At 34.4% G+C, this 17,632-nt stretch overlaps 1 protein-coding gene across 8 annotated transcripts in view; it reads left to right on the top strand.

Moving 5' to 3' along the window:
- The window catches only part of LOC126812299 (phosphatidylinositol-binding clathrin assembly protein LAP), a 43,128-nt gene that overhangs the window by 2,371 nt on the left and 23,125 nt on the right, over positions 1 to 17,632 (top strand). For 7 of the 8 annotated variants that reach the window (XM_056098454.1, XM_056098457.1, XM_056098453.1 and 4 more), the window contains exons 2-10: positions 8,762 to 8,904; positions 12,215 to 12,287; positions 13,224 to 13,326; positions 13,585 to 13,624; positions 14,137 to 14,193; positions 14,859 to 14,970; positions 15,533 to 15,639; positions 16,036 to 16,077; positions 17,038 to 17,061. In XM_056098454.1, coding sequence (XP_055954429.1) covers positions 8,762 to 8,904; positions 12,215 to 12,287; positions 13,224 to 13,326; positions 13,585 to 13,624; positions 14,137 to 14,193; positions 14,859 to 14,970; positions 15,533 to 15,639; positions 16,036 to 16,077; positions 17,038 to 17,061 — 701 coding nt within the window. The remainder of the gene's footprint in view (positions 1 to 8,761; positions 8,905 to 12,214; positions 12,288 to 13,223; positions 13,327 to 13,584; positions 13,625 to 14,136; positions 14,194 to 14,858; positions 14,971 to 15,532; positions 15,640 to 16,035; positions 16,078 to 17,037; positions 17,062 to 17,632) is intronic. The other variant, XM_056098452.1, reaches the window with a different exon arrangement.

Here is a 17,632-nt window from a genome sequence, read left to right as displayed (position 1 = left end):
AGTTTCACTGAAGATAGTGTGATATTTTCGCCCTGGTTAATGTCTTGTTAATATTTTTTCTTTAGTTATTAACTTATTTATAGAGCTAGTCAGATAAAATCAATAAGTTATTGTGAAATCTTCAGTTACAGGTGAAATCCCAGTTAGGAATCTTATTACTCAATTCACCTGACTTATAATATTATTTTTGTGCTGGCAGTAACATTTCACTTTTACTTTACTTAGTATACTAGTAGTGTGACTTAAATATACACATATTGTAGTTGAAATATTGGTTATTTTTATTACATGAATGATTTCTGACTCTCGTATTAAAAGCTGAACTGTATTCTCTCTGTAGGACTAGGAAGTGCAATATACAAACTACATGTAATAGAGTAAAATTCTTTCATTTGTGGGATGTCCACTTCTACCAAGGGTAATTTCACAGACGTTGCCAGAAAAGTCGAGTAAAGTTGCCATGCTTAATTTTGTACTCAAATTTCGATTCCCTGCAAATTTGTATTTTATTAGCTGTGTGTTCTATGTCATGGTTTAGGATATTTTTTGTGAATAGTCATACAAGGATGAAATTTGTCCTTGACATACATGTATGATGATAAAAGATTTTACATATCGTACCTTGAAAGTTCAAATACTATGTACTTTGTATGATGTACATGTAGATTATATTTATATCACTGATTGGGTTCAGATGTTATTGATTAAGGTGTTTTATCTTATATTGACAATATGACAGAAGGCTACTCATTTTTGTTTCACCAAATTTATTTCAAATTTATTATTTAAAATAGATAGAAATCAGGGTTGTTAAATATTCTTTTGACCTTAAAGTAAAAACTATTAAATTTACAAATACCGGCAGGTGCCCTACATGAAAAATGAAATGGGGTTTATTGTCCTACTTTTCTGAACCAACCAGGTTCTCCAACATGTACATACACAGGACCTCTTTTTTTCAGGTTACTAATTTTGTTGATTGATTTCTGAGTTTAATTATCAGCCATTAAAAGCAAAATTGGTTATTAATATTATGGAGCCGGGGTGGCTCACTGTTCATCAGGATTTCAGCGTGGTTGCCCCTTGTCAGTGGTGCGAAACGGTGGGTCCATCAAATGACAACATATATTCTATTGGATGGGACAAAAAACAGAGGTCCTGTGTACACATTGGTGTGCATGTAAAAGAGCCCTTGGCCGTTGGAATTCGATATATGACTGAGAGTAGACCGAAGAAAGTTCATCAGGATTTCGGCGGCTTCCTCCTTGTCAGAGGTGCAGCACGGTGGGTCCGGCAAGGGACAATATAGTCTTTAGGATGGGACAAAACCTGAGGTCCTGTGTGCACATTGACATGCACATAAAAGAACCCTTTACCGTTGGAATTAGAAATAAGCCCAGTTGGTGCAGAACAGTAGGACATTAAATTTCATTTCATCTTCATTTCTTTTATTAACATTAACTGTATCATCTACATTCATAAAATTTTAAACATTGAAAAATTTCCATCTCACAAAGCAAATGAGCACATGAAATTTAATCCATTAAACACTTGCAATTTCTCTGAATGTTTCATGTTAACTGTGTTAGTATTATCAATTATTTCACTCTTCTTCGGCCAGTTCTATCTCCTCTACTATCTACCAATCAATTAAGTTAATACAGACCTGGCTTCACCATCTACAAATCAATGAATTCTCCTTCTAGGCCACAGCTAGAAATACAGGCCATATACTACATTACATCAGCATTTATAAATAAACAATTATTCTCTCTGAAGAAAGTGAAAACTTATTAATAGGGTTAATTACATCTTCAGAGATCTTGAATTGTAGCCTGTAAAGACATTCAGATATTACACTTTGTGGATGAAATTGAAGAGCAGGAAGAAGTCAGTTATTGTTTCCCAGTAATATGATTACTCTCCCCATTCGCACTGTCACAAAACAAAAATATCTACAGGTGCGTCATTTGCATTTTCAGAAAATATCAATTTTCTCAATGCTTAATCCACAACATTAAAATTACTCAATTGGATTATTTAAACATACATTATACAAGAGCTAAGTCTTTCTTTAGGCCTTAAATGTTATCTAAATTATTAATTAGACATTATTTAACTCGCAAAGACCATAATCAAATCTCGATGCCATCGGATGCCGGCGTTATTTAGTGGACTTGTATAACCGTAAAAATGGATGATCAAGATTTTGTTTATTATCGTAATAACAGTAGTAATGACGATCTAGGCTAGCCTAAAATTAAGTTGCTAATATCTAGGTTCATCGTTCAACATATTCTCTTTTCATTATCTGGGGGTTTTTTAAAACTATTTTGGCGAGAACTGTAAGCTCTTTATCTAATCTTACCTAATGCCCCTTTGAGAAAACAATTTAGACAACCTCCTGGCTTGTATTCAATCAGTCGAAAGAGAGACCCATTAAAGATTTAAACAAAAATTGATGAGGGTTTTAATATAGGCTATGACTCCCCAGTGAAGGTTTTTATATATAATATAAAAAAAAAAATTATGATGACAGCTTAAACCAAATCAACACAAAAGACACCAATGCGTAAGTGAATAATTGAAATAAAATTGAACCATGTGTTGGTCCCAAAATGTCCAAGTTTTTGGGGGGGGTTTTCGAGTAGACCTTAAACCCCAATTCTCTTTCTCTTTAGACCCTTTTGATAAGTTATTTGTGTACCTTTGAAGAGTCTATATCAACATATAATAATCAGTTAGTTAAAAATAGTTTTATCATAGCTTTTTGATCAAAAGGACAAAAATCAATAGTAGTTATTAGTAGATCTATTATTTCCTAGCCACTACCATTGTGTTTTTATAGTTCACTGATTGATCAAATAGGTTTTTTTCCTGATGACTATTATTAAATGAATTGGTACATCAGTGTGAATATGGTTTAGGTATCTTTCCTGATAGGTTCAGCTTTATTTTTCTTGCATTGCACTTTCCAATAAACAAGTATTTTTATAAATGGCCTTTTCTAAAGTTGCTTGTTAGTCGAGACAAACTTAAAAATATCTTTTTATCCCCTATTCACCTTCGCAGATCAATACTATACATGTACTACTACAGCCATAGACAGAAAGTTCATTTCATACACTCTTGTTACATCTTTCGTCTTTTCTCCAGTTAACGGCTTGCATTTACATGTATATGGAATGGTGCATACCGACAAAACAATGTCTCATCGCTCTGGTGGGATGAAAAACTAAGATCTTATGTACACGTTGGCGTGCACGTAAAAGAAGCCTTGATAGTTGGAATTCAATTGCTGTCTGGGCAGAATTTCCCTTATAGCACACTGCGTGCCCGCCTTAATTAGTCCATTTGGAACATAAAAGTAGGAAAACTAAAACGGTTTATTATATGTAGGTAATCGCTAATTTTTTATAAGTTTGTATTCAGTTTCAAGGTTTATTTTGGATGACAGAGTGATCATATGTGGGCAGAATTTCCCTTATTGCACACTGCATGCACGCCTTAATTAGTCCATTTGGAACGTAAAAGTAGGAAAACTATAACAGTTTATAATATGTAGGTAATCGCTAATTATAGTTTGTATTCAGTTTCAAGGTTTATTTTGGATGACAGAGTGATCATATGTATGTATTTGTGGAGTCACATATGTCCGTATGCCATGATATAGTTTGTTTCTATTTCACTGCAATAAACCAGCTGATTTGATTATATTTTTAGATTGTTTAGGCATTAAGACACAGCTGATTACTGTCTGATAATATTAGGACCAGATGGATTGATAATGATTTGAAGATGAACCTATATAGAACATATCTAGCACGTAGACTATAAGCGTGCATGTATTTATTGATAAGGTGGCCTATCTTCAAGGTTGTGGTAGTCTGACTATATGAACCAGTTGTCAGACTATAGAGTCATATTTGATATCTCAACAGATCTATTGATTATCAATAGCAATTAAAGTTCATGTATTTTCAGAGGAGGGGTGGGGGGGATTATATTTACACTGCAAAATAAAAAAAAACATAGATTGTTTGAAAGATATAAGTGCTAAATCTGCCTATTGCAGGTCTTTTTTCTGGCTTCAAATTTTATATAAATTATTATCTAGATATTTACAAGCTCATAATCAACTCTCTAGACCATGCGTGGCTTAGATATTGAATGGACTAGGCCATTCGTTCCATTTAATCGATCAGCGTTAAAATGGATATCACTCAATAAAAAGACTGACTTTGTTTATTATCATGGCAATGGTATTTGACAATCAGCTATTTCTTGACCAAACTTTGAACTACATGTATATGACTATAACTTTGCTCAATTAACTATTAAGTAACCTTTAGCATATAGTACATGTACTTGTATGTCACAGTGTGTGCTTAAAAGACATCCATGATTCCCCCCATCTGCCCCAATACACAGACACCCACAAACAAAATTGTGATAGTTTTTTCATCTCTCATGTTATTAAGTCCCTAGCACCATCACAGATCCCTGGAAAGATTTTAAAGAGTACCTGCGTCATAAAGTGGTGTGGTCAGCACTAATGAATAATAATCTTATCTCAGGTTTCTAATCAGTTTGTAATATAATCTTCATTTGAACTAAATACATGATACTTGAGTACAAATAGCCTTTATACCACATTCATCAGCTGTCAACATTAACATTCAACTCAGCCATCAATACATTAGAGACAGCGAGAGATGGGGTTTAGAGTCTACTCAACACAAACTATGAACTATGTATTTGCTTATATTTAGGGTTCTATAGCTATGGAAGGGAATTGAAGGACCCGGGGGTAGTAATCTACGAGGTTAAGCAGGGTTCCCTACTTCCCGCTCCATGGCATGTACAAGTGTTGGATCAAAGCTGTCACCACTTGACTCAATGACAGACATTAGATTCTTAGTTGCTCACGTGAGACCATTTGGCCACCAACCCCTCCCCTACCTTTCATGAAATACATGTATTACATGTATGTTACTTATTAATGGTTTTACTTATAAATATATTCTCAAAATGCCCATCTAAAGTTTCAAGATGTCAATAGATTTGATTCTTTGATTTGTGCAATGCTGTACATAATTCAACATATGATAATAAAAGGGGTGTGTTCGGTGTTTGTAATCTTACTTAACCAGGCTATCATACATGTAGACAGCTTATCAAAATAATGATCGATCTATTAATTTATGCGATTGGAATTATATTTATAAATATGCTTAAGGCATTTGTTTCTTCAATTAATAGGGGTGTGGTTATAGTTTTTATTGTATGAGTGTGCAAATTTCTAACCTGACTTTACAATGTATTTAACTTTTAAAGGAACATTCTTCGATATTTGATGAAAAATATTGGGTTAATATGGGTTGAAAGACTATTTCAAACGCAAATCTTTGATATATTTTTTAAAGAAATTTAAACTACCCGTTTCCATATGGTGTTTGCGTGGTCCCCAAATTTGTCACTTTCTGGGTATCTGGCATGGATCACTATTTCTACATACTTGCTGACATTATAATGTCAAGTGGTTGTGATTATCGGCTTCTCATACAATTGAAAAATGAAATTTCATAAAGCCAATCTAGCGGTCATTTCCAAACGACTCTATAGTTAATTTGAAATTTTTAGATCCTCTAAATGATTTATCATTCAATCTTACAGTTTTGGACTAGGAACTGGGCCCCAACATCTAATCATCTTGTTCTTCTTGGGGCCGACGTGTACGACAAAAGCCTAAGGCTCTGTCGATTTGTGTACGATCGACATAATACTTGGCATGCCTGTTCCTTGGACAATTGCACATTGGTTGACAGATTTCGATTTTTGATACTCCGTCACAATTCCACAATGGCTGCAATGATGTCATACTCATTTTCTGGTCAATAGTACATTGTACGCTGGTACTATTTCCTGTGAAAGCTCAGACTGTTCAGTGTCGCTTTAAATTTAGGTTGCCTTCAGTAGTACTACTATTTAATGTTAAAGGTCGATTATGGTTGTTAAACATACTTTATTTGATGTACAATTTTCACATAAATGACATTCCAATCAAAGTTAAAATAGATCAAATATAGGACAGTCTATTTAAACACTCCTATAGCACTGTACACTTTTAATCTTTCTGTCAACAAGTTTTAATCCCTACTTGACTGATGTTAAAAATTACTGACACATTTCTTTCCTGGGGATACATGTATCTCAACTCAGTCTACATTTTTTAATTAAAGTCAAATAAAAATCTGTGAAATTAACTTTTAATTACATACAGGATATTGTTATATATTACATTGCACACCTTTTTTTTCTTCTTTTTTTTTCCTCGTGGTTATCACTTCACTTTATTATAGACTTGAAATGGAATTTAACGTCCTACTTTTCTGCACTGACTGTAATAATGAAGATGAGCATATGCCATGAGTGTGTTATGAGGGAAACTTTGCCATGACAGCAGCAATACACAGCCCACTCTTAAGTCAGTTCTTTTATGTGCATGCCAATGTATACACAGGACCTTGGTTTTTCTTACTTCCAATAACTCTACTACTACATGTAATTGAGGTAGAATTTTCAAACTTAGTGTAGGAGTCTTTTAGTTTAATGCCTTGACGGTGTTTAGTCATGCACATTTTCCACTATGGCTAAGCAGAGATAAGCAATTTGATTGCTTGAGACTTTGGAACATAATAACTTTGGTTCTAATTGGATGAAAAATTGAGTGATGAAACTCTAGATTCATTAAATCAATACCTTGACTAATTTCGATGATGAGAATTTTCTGCTTAGGCAAAGTAATGATAAGCAACTTGATGGGTCAAGACTTTGGAACATACTTAATTATGGTAGAATGTTCAAACTTGGTGTAGATCAGTGGTTCTCAACCTTTTATTGCCAACGGCACACCTTGGAACACATGAAAAAATAGCAGCACACCTGGCTAAATATATATATGAAAAATATTTGAATTTTGCAAAATAAAAACATGTTAAGTTAGACAGAATACAAAATTAGACAAATACTAATCATAGACACATAGAATGACTCAAACTAAATAAAGAAAAACACAGCTATGAACTTACTTTATTGTAGTGTTTCAAAAATCATCAGTCAAATAGCTAGCTTCTTTAGTGAGAAATTTACTTGGTGTGCCGTTTAAAATTTGGGGCACACTTGGTAAGATTTGGCGGCACACTGGTTGAGAATCACTGGTGTAGGTGTTCATTAGGTGAATGTCTTGACCGAGTTCATTGATGAACATTTTCCACTAAAGCTAAGCAGGGGTAGGCAATTTCATTGGCCAATGCTTTGGGACAAGATAACTTTGATTCAAACACATGGAGAGGGATGAAACTTAGCATAGAGTTTCACTACCAGGTACTTCAAAACTTTGACTGAACATTTTATGCGTAAACTAAGTATAGATAATCAGTTTGATTGCTCGATACTTTTTAAAAAGATAAATGTGCAATTAATTAATATGTGTCATCTATTTAATTTGAGATTAATTAATATGTGTCATCTATTTAATTTGGGATTAATTAATTAATATGTGTCATCTATTTAATTTGGGATTAATTAATATATATGTGTCATCTATTTATTTTGGGATTGTGGTGGGGAACATCAGCCTCACTGTTGGTTTGTTAAATTTATAACAGTATATAGCTACTTTCAACTTTAAATATTGGATTTGCATGAATTTTATGTGGTTTGTTTAATTAAATTGCTACTTTAATTATTGGAGTGCTTGGATTATGGATGATTGAGTCTAGGGTCATTTAAAGTTTGAAATAAAATCAGTCTACAAGTATGTCACTGTAACCAGGAAGGTAATGACACAGGATGACATTAAATAAAATCCTTCTGGCAAGAGAAATAAGGTCGTTGTAACATCAGGCGAGATGGAAATAATCACATTTACATGTACAACTTAAGTACATGTTGATCTGTATTCATTCACTGCCCAACCAGCCTCCTCCTTCTTTACAATTGGAGTAATTAATTTTACCAAATTTCATCTTCAAACAATGTACATGTATTTAACAATGATTAGATACTGTTTTCTACACCATTTGATATGATTGATTCTCTGCAATCATTTTCATTCAATATAAATGAAATGAAAAGGGGTTTAACGTTCTACTGTTCTGCTCCTAAACCGGGTTGATGAAGACGGGCATACGCCATACAGTGTGCTATGAGGGAAATTTTGCCCGGGCTATGGCCTACTCTTATATTGAATTCCAACTACCAAGGGATTTTTTTACTTGCACGCCAATGTGTACACGGGACCCCTAGTTTTTTGTCCCATCCGAACGACTAGACAGCTACATTGTATCCTTGTCAGGCCCTCCATCCTGCATCACTGACAAGGGGAAACCATGCCTGAAAATCTGGATGAACTTTCTCGGCCAATGCAGGGATCAAACACCCAACCTCCAGGCTAGCGAGCCAGCATCTTACCCACTTAGCCCCCGTGATCCCCTCATTCAATGTAAGAAATGTGCATGTACATGTATAGGGAATACATGTACATGAATGTAAGCCTGGAAACACACAAAATACAATGAGTCAGATATTTTATATTTTTTTTACCCAAATCAAAGTGGTCTACCAATTTGTTTTTGCCGTGACTGAATCTACTATTAAATAATGGTCAGTAAGTTCTGTATGCATTATTGAATCGCAATGATTTTATTTAAAATTTTTGTGTTATACTCACAATCTATTTTTCGCTTGTATATTTCAGATTTATTACAGTGCACAAATGAACCGAATGTGTCAATTCCACAACTTGCTAATCTCCTTATTGAAAGAACTCAACATCCAAGTTGGGTGGTTGTCTTTAAATCACTCATCAGTATACATAACTTGATGAACTATGGAAATGAGGTGAGTTCATATAAATGAAGGTGAGGGGAGTGGTTAAGTGGTCTACATCTTGCACTTTAAATCATAAGGTCTGTCATTGTGTCAATGGTGTGATTTTGATTCCCAGCTTGTACGTGACAAGGAGGAGTTGGGTCACCTGTTCAACCTTGTGGATTTTCTCCCGATTCTCTGGTTTCTGCCCTCTTCTAAAGACCTATACATGTATGTGCCAGCAAATGAGGGAGCAGTGGTGACACAATGAGGTCTTGTGTTCTATCCTAGTGTTGGCAGAGAAAGTGCCTTGAAATTTTCTGGCGTGGTTCCCGCTTGTGCGTGGGGTAGAACAAAGGGCCTGACAATGACAGTGCCAAGTCTTTCAGGTGGTATCAAAAACAGGAGATATTAGCATGTACGTAAAAGAACATCACAGTTTGACAGTTATAATTCAAGGGTAGGCTGTAGCGCCGCTATAATCCTGGCAAAATTTCTTGCATAGCCCACCTTATGGCCTAGTCCCATCTACATTAGCCCAGTGGGTGCAGAAATGTAGGAAGTTAAACCCCATTATATTCATTGCATGAAATTATTGAAATAAAGTTGTGTCATGTTTTAGTTTGTGTTGAGTGGATGTTAAACCCTGTTTAAGTTGTCTTATTTTTCATTTTTTTTTATCTTAGCGCACGCGCAGGGGTCTTTCCTGTGGGAGGAAACCGGAATACCCGGAGGAAACCTACGAGGTTGAGAAGGCACCCCTATCTCCAAGCCACATATGCCCACATCAGTGATCGAAACCACAACCGCAAGCGTGGCACTCTAGACCACCAGGCCATCCCAACCCCCCTGTTAAACCCCATTTCTTTCTCTTTTATGTAAGTCAGGGGATGTCAGTAACAAAACAGAACCGAGAAAGAGAGTGATAGTGAATTGAAGGTCAAGGTTACATGTCTGAAACTCATTTTAAACTGTTTCCATGTATTGAGGGAGAATTGTACCTATTATTAGTTAACCAGTGATTAGTTGAATGTTTCGTATTGATTTTCTGCCATCTTACATTCAATAATCTTAATGATAGTCAATTGATCCTCTATTCTAATCGAGAGATGATTGCTGTATAGCACTTTGGTTGTTTTCATTATCAGGGAATCAGAGCACATTGTTTCTTTTATTCAAAGGCTTGACTCTGATGTATTATTACAGATAAAGCTGGATATTTCCATGACTCCCAAAAACAATTTCTCCCCAAACAAATCACCTTTAATAGATAATTATCTACGGATTATATCACAGAATTATAACAATATTTATACAGTTGAATATCTGCCACAATTATGATGCATTTATTTATAATAATGACCTAAATAGGAGGAGACTTCTAAGTTAACAAAAATGATGTAAATCTGCACTTGAACTTTGATTTTTGTTCTTAAAATGAGAAGCTTGTTTGAAGGTCAAATATTCCAGACTAAAAAATAAAAATATAGTTTTTAACTTGTTTCTATCTATGTATCATCATGTATGAACAACGAGGTCAGGAATCCATCTCAACTACATTTTCTAACACCTTTTAATACATGTTTTTGTTGAATTTAAGTTTAAAAACACCAGCAATCTTTTAAGCTAATTTAAAAGCACCAAAAATCTTTTAAGCTAATTTAAAAACACCAGAAATCTTTTAAGCTATTAATTTAAAAACACCAGAAATCTTATATGTGTATAATAAGAAAGTAGACCAGTTTTAAAAAACAAAGCTTTATACCAAAGTAGGCATTGGGTGGGACTGCTTAAAATTGATGGCTGCACAACATTCATTACTTTTTATGGAAATTTGCATTTTTGAAGATTTCCTAGGATCTCAAGATCTAAGGGGCCCTCAGACCAAGGTGTACATGATATCAGTATCATCCAAAACCTTTGAATTGAAAACACAAATTATTTGTCAATTTAAATCAACATTGATATTGCGATCTTACCTGGAAAAGATAGGCTTCTGATATCCAATATTTAAGACAAAATAAACATTTTACGATTGGTACACGAATCGTGTATCATAATGCGTTTCAGCGCAATTTGTAACAAGCGACCCGATGAACAAGGTTAGACATATTCCACATGTCTTGTCAAACGGTGACCCCATATTCTTTTCTGGAGAGCATGTTCAATAAATACTATCGGTATAGACTGGAATAACCAGTCGCTAGAGATTAACATTTGATTGAGACTTCTGGCGTATTTCGCCAAACATAACTGCCTTGAAATTAGAGTAAAAACGGAAACGATTCAATGTAAATCAGTTTATTTACATTCATATAACATTATTATATTATGTTGCGACCCATTTGTGTCAATTTGTGGGTCTCAGGTATTAGCGATTTAGCTCCTTTAAAACACACTTTCATCTTCCTCTAGTCATGAGGGCTGGGGATTGGGTGGGGCCACATTTATAAGTGGAATAACCTAGGGTAGGACCTCTCTTCCATCTAAATCTGACACTGGTTTTGAGTAGGATATACTGTATGTGTGTGCATAATTAACAATAACTTCTTAATATGGCTGTCCAATCTGATTAGGGGGGTTGGATGGCTGAATGGTTAGCGTGTGCGCGCTGTATCATAAAGTCTGTCATTGAGTCGACTGGCGTGGTTTCGAATCCCCGGTTGTACGTGGCAAGGAGTAGGGTCGCCTGTCCAACCTCGTGGGTTTTCTCCGGGTCCTCCGGTTTCCTCCCACTGCTAAAAGACCCCTACGCGCAAGCGAATTGTGTAAATAAAAATTAAACCATATGTTAGTCCCGAAATGACCTAGTTTGTGTCGAGTGGACGTTAAACCCAATTTCTCTCTCTCTCTCCCCAATCTGATTAAAATGCAGATACTATTTTGTTTCGTTTTTATAGTTCAAAATTTTGTTTTACTTGTCTTTACTAGACTAGGATCTGGAAGGGTTGTTATTATTGACGTGTTCTGGATTATGTGAGGGATTAACCAATGAAACGGTCTGTTACGGCGAGTTTTGGCGTGACGTGCACGGATCTGTGGGTAATCCACTGATTGATTGGTTAATCAAATGCCTGACGCCATGAGGTCAAAAGCCGTTCATATGACCTCTGACGCGACCTACCAAAACAACTGGTCAGATCTTCATGTCGTGTAGGCCATTGAAAGTATAAAAAACGAAACAAAATATAGATGTGTATTTTAATCAGATTGTATGGCTGTGAGAACAATTACGCTGGTTTCTCTTATAATTAAGGGGATCACGGTGGGTAAGAAGCTGACTCGCTAGCCTGGAGGTTTAATAAAATGTTTGTTAAATTAATTGAATATTTAATTTCAGAGATTTACACAGTATTTAGCCTCCAACAACTGTACATTTAATCTCAACACTTTTATTGACAAGACTGGCTCGTGTATGTATAGTTACAGTATTTTATATATATTCTTATCACAAGCTAATTCTTTAAAAGGCAACTAAATGACTCACTCACTAACCAGTAAGTCTTGGGTTTAATCCTGGTGTTGGCTGAGAAACTCCTTTACGATTTTTCATCAGGATTTCCCCTTGTTAGTGTTGCAGGACGCGGAAGGTCTCTAGTCAAGATGGGATTAAAATCGAGGCCCCGTGCACATGAAGAGTAGATGGAATTGTCACAGTTTCCCCCTCATAGTACACTGTTGTAGAAAAGTAGGATGTTAAAGCCTATTTCATTTATTCTGTATAAATTAAGATGTCTTTTAGTCCACAATCTAATATATAAAGAGATAATTCAATGCTGTTGCCAAACATGTACATGAATACACCATAATGTCAAGATGAACACAAATCTATTCATTTACACAAATTTGCCACAGAACACATGTATTATTAATTTATAGTGAATCAGCTCTCTCTGTTTAATTGATGAACATGAATTTGATTCATATGGCAATTACAACTGTGTTATCTTGAAGAACAATGTTGTCAGTTCTCTGGTTATCCAGCGAAGTGTGAGTTCAGTTATTGCATTTATGGTGAATATTGTTTATATTGAATAAAAAGGCTAGGCGCAATCTCCATGCATCTCTATATCAAATTTTATAAAAAGTCTTAAAACTCATCTGTTTGAAATAGTTCATGATTATTATCTGTGTCATTTTATATAACTGTATCCTGTCTTTTTAACAACATTTTCCTTGTCATTTTATATTTTACTTTAAAGTGATCTTTTTTTACTTCATGTTTTTGTTTATCAACTGTTTATAGGATAACACCTATGATCACACTTTGTGGAAAGGGCGCTATATAACAATTCTTAATAATATTATGTATTCCTCTAATATTGCATACTGAAAAATCATTTTTTCAGCCTTTGACATGTCTACAGCTATCAGGAGATACTCAAAATATTTAAATCAGAAAGCCTTTTCCTACCGACAGATGGCATTTGATTTCTGTAAAGTGAAGCGAGGGTAAGATTCTGTCTCTTTTTTTCCTGCTATAATTTAGGCCCTTTAAAGGATGGACTTTATTATACATGATACAGCATTATGAGTAGTTAGGTTATAACATCAATAGACAAATTGTAGTGACTTTTGTATCATTGAGAGGGCATCCAAAAAAGTGGAAATATTGAGCTCAGATACAAGATTTGACCCCTATCTAGATGTACTGTCACTCATGGGATCCAGTTATGGTTTTAACTTTTGACAGTATTATTTGTTTTACAGAAAAGATGATGGTTTATTACGAACGATGAACACAGATAAAGTAAGCAAAATAAATGTGATAGATGTTCTAAGATTATGTTAAAAGCTAAAAACTTCCCAAATAAGAGCAGAAAAAAAACAAATTTGCTCACGTCAGTGTGGACCTGCCCCTGTTCCTATTGGACCAATCAAATTCAATTGAATAAATCTGAATAAGCAGCGAAAATATAAGCTAATGAACAGCAGGGGGGCTATTGTAAATTACAATTTGTAATGTAAGTCCTTTGGGCTGTTTGGCCCGATAGGACTAAAATTCTATAAATTAGGGATTTGGTTAGAACTATTGGTTTGGCTCTTCACGTAAGTTTCCTCAGATATTTGTCTTCGATATCACCCTAGATGGAAGCAGATGTTAAACCCGACATCAAGTAAATTCAAGAACTGTAAAGAATTGACTATAATTAATATACCAGTAGACAGATTAAAAATGAATTTTGAATTAATCCAAGCATTTCAAAGGATTCCAATTTTAAATTAAATACATTATGAATAATACTCATGTTTTATTTTCAGTTATTAAAATCACTACCCGTATTACAGCAACAAATTGACGCACTGATAGAATTTGACGTAAGTAGAATATTATGGTTCTTGAATAAGATTCTTATTGATGCAAGATTTTAAAATTTATGACGAGATCAGTTTTAATTATACTTGCGGGAGACTGGAGCATGCGCGTTAGATCAAAATGTCTGTTGTTGAGTCAAGTGTCAGGGTTTGGGTTCCCTGCTTGTACGTAATAAGTAGGGTCGTCTGTCCAATGTCATGTGTTCCCTCTGGTCCCGTCCACTGCTAAATACCTGTGTGTGCAAGCTTATTGAATAAAATTTATCCATGTTTAAGTCCCCGCAATGCTTTAAGATGTTGTTGTGTCGGGTGAAAGTTAAACCCCATTTGTCAGTGGTGTAGGTTGGAGGTTCGGGAAAGGAAAAACATTTAGTTATTCGGATGGTAGGAAAAAATCAAGGGTCCATAAATAGACATTTGCTAGCAGGTAAAGAACCCTTGACTGTTGGAATTTGAAATAAGGATGGGTCGTAGCGTGGCTGTTTGGGCAAATTATCCATGATAGCGCACTGCTGGTGTGTGCCCATCTTCATTATCCAAGAATGGAGAAGATAAGTAGGATGTTAAACCCTATTTCATTTCTTATTTCAGTGCCTACTGATATCTCTCAGTAAAGGGAGATAATGTTTAGCAAGCTATGTTGACCTGTAACTTTATTTTTCTTGCAGACTTCTCCGAATGAACTGACCAATGGTGTGATGAATGCAGCTTTCTTATTACTATTTAAAGATCTTATTCGATTATTTGCATGTTACAATGATGGAATTATTAATTTACTTGGTAAGCATGTAAAATAAATTAGAGATTAGCCATTGGTAAAATTGATATCAGATACTTTCAGTAAAACATAAAATTCAGCCATCATAAAATTTCTTTACAATTGAATATCAGTCAATATATCTGTAAAAATGACCAATTATCGGTAAATACTGATACTTATTGATACCACAATTATTTTGTTTCCGATAATCGGCTCATCTCTAACATAAATTGCTAGAGCATGTTGGTTATTGATCAGATATCCAGCGTGGTTTCCCAATGGCAGTGGTGTAGGACGGTGGGTCTGCTGAGAACACATATACACTTAAAACAACCAGTGACATAGGAATTACATATTGTATCAAAATCCTCATGTTCAATTTGGAAAGGCGTACTTAAATGTCCTTGAGGTGATGCATGAGAATTGTGGTCTAAAGTCTGATCACTTACTACCACTGTCGGATACTGCTAAACCGGGAAACATTTCAAGCCAAGCTCAAGGTGGGTGTTGTTTTAAACATTTGAGATTATGGTCCATCACTTGTAAGGTTAGCACTCATTCTATATACTTTTTTATTTTCAGAAAAATATTTTGACATGAACAAAAAACAATGTAAAGAAGGTTTAGAAATTTATAAAAGATTCCTGGTGAGAATGGATAAAGTCTCAGAATTCCTTAGAGTGGCAGAAGTAAGTCTTTTCTTTTAGTCAAACTTACAAAAATTAAATATTAATGACTGTCTGATCACAAATACAGACGTTGGTCTCCATACAGATTTTCATCCTGGCAAAGCAAAATTTCTCCGGAAAACATCCTCATGATTTTCTGGCATGTTTTCCCCTTGTCAGTTGTACAAGACAGAGGGTCTGACAAGGAACAGTTTCAAGTCGTTCAGAAGGTACGAAAAACCGAGGTCCTGTGTATACCCTTGTCAGTTGGAATTTGATATAAGAGTAGGCTATAGTGCAGCTGTCAAGGCAAAATTTCCCTCATAGCACACTGTATGGCATATGTTCGTCTTCATTATCCCAGTCGGTACAGAAAAGTAGGCCATTAAGCCTCATTTCATTTGTTTTGTTTTGTAGAATGTTGGTATAGATAAAGGTGATATACCTGATTTAGCCAAGGTAAGAATATAATACACAACTTTATACTAACTCGTATGATTACACATATAAAGACGAAATTCTTCATACATTCCTTTCACACTGTTATTACAACCTCCTATCTTCATTAGCCTGGGTTGAAGCAGAAAAGTAGGTTGTTAAACACCATTTTATTCATTCATTATTACTACCTTTTTAGAAAATGAAAACAAAAACAACTTTAAATTGTTGATCAAAAATTTAGCTTCTATTAGAATGTTTTCTATTTCCTTCTCTGGAATTGATTTTTTGCTGACATTGTCTGAAGTAGAATTCCTCTTGCTTTGATGTATTGACCCATCTATGGTATGATATTATTCTACAACAAATTATTCCAAAAATTTCTTACAGTTTCTTATTTACTTAGAAGGGAGTCTCTAGAATATGAGACATGGACAAGAAGTCATTGATTTAGATTATTCACAGAATTTCTTCTTTAAATGTGTGATATTGTGGTTTGTTATTTAGCTTAGCTGTTAGTAATATACTCTTTCTAATAAACCTATCTCCCTTCTTACCCTCTATCACCCATTTCACCTTCAAGTGACTGACTGGCAAAATGCTTTCTCCAAGAATCTCAAACCTTAATGTTATCGTCACTTTTTGACGTGTTATATTTTGTCTGTCACACACCAAAATAAAGTAATTGCTTTGAATTCCTGCTCAATTTGTAGCCTCATCAGTGCTTGTTTTTCAAAATTTATTTCAGATTTGTTTATTTTGCATTTAATTAAAAAAAAAGTATTTATCTAGTTAATGCATGAAATGAAATGATAAATTATTAGTATTATCTCTCTCTCCTTATTTTAAAAATATGCTACTTTACTACTTATTTATGTTCAATTGTATCCAAAGTATATAGATGTATTTTTTTTCTGTAATATTGTTTTCTAGTTTTTGTTAAGTTTGTGTTGTTTTTTTTTTTAACTTTTTTTTTGCCAGGGATTGGATGAACGAAAAAATGGAGTAAGTCAGTCAGTCAGTCACTTACTGTTACTCCCAAAATATCTCTCAATAATCAAATTTATCACAGGGTTGGGTTGTCAGTTCCTTAAAAAAATCCTATATCATCTTAGACCTTATTATAACTTTGTATATTACTTTATCTTAACACACCATTTAACAAGATATGCTAACTTCTTATATCTTGTACATAGTTAATATTTTTATTCAGGGAAATCTATTTGATCTATTCTTTTCTTCCTTTCCAGTTAGTCACCTTTCCTCCCTTTACTAAAGTCACTAGCAAATTATTGAAATAAAATTAAACCATGTGTTAGTCAGCGTATACTTTTTGAGTGAACGTTAAACCCCACTAATGTCCTAAGAACAGTCAATAAAAGTCCATTAAACCATTATATATGTTAAGTCACCTTATGCTTGTCCTGTTGATTAATCAAGCCCAAATTGGTTGAACTCTTATTCTCACGGAGTGCTGATATTTCCTAAAAGTCTACATAAAATTATATCTTTATTGTTTTCTGACTTAGATTGTGGGTCTCTATGACTACTGTGATTAGCTAAAACAACTATTGCT

Source organism: Patella vulgata, chromosome 2 (assembly GCF_932274485.2).
Source record: "Patella vulgata chromosome 2, xgPatVulg1.2, whole genome shotgun sequence".
Lineage (NCBI taxonomy): Eukaryota > Metazoa > Mollusca > Gastropoda > Patellidae > Patella > Patella vulgata.
Note: the sequence above shows the minus strand (reverse complement) of the source record. Positions and strands in the feature narration are given on the sequence as shown.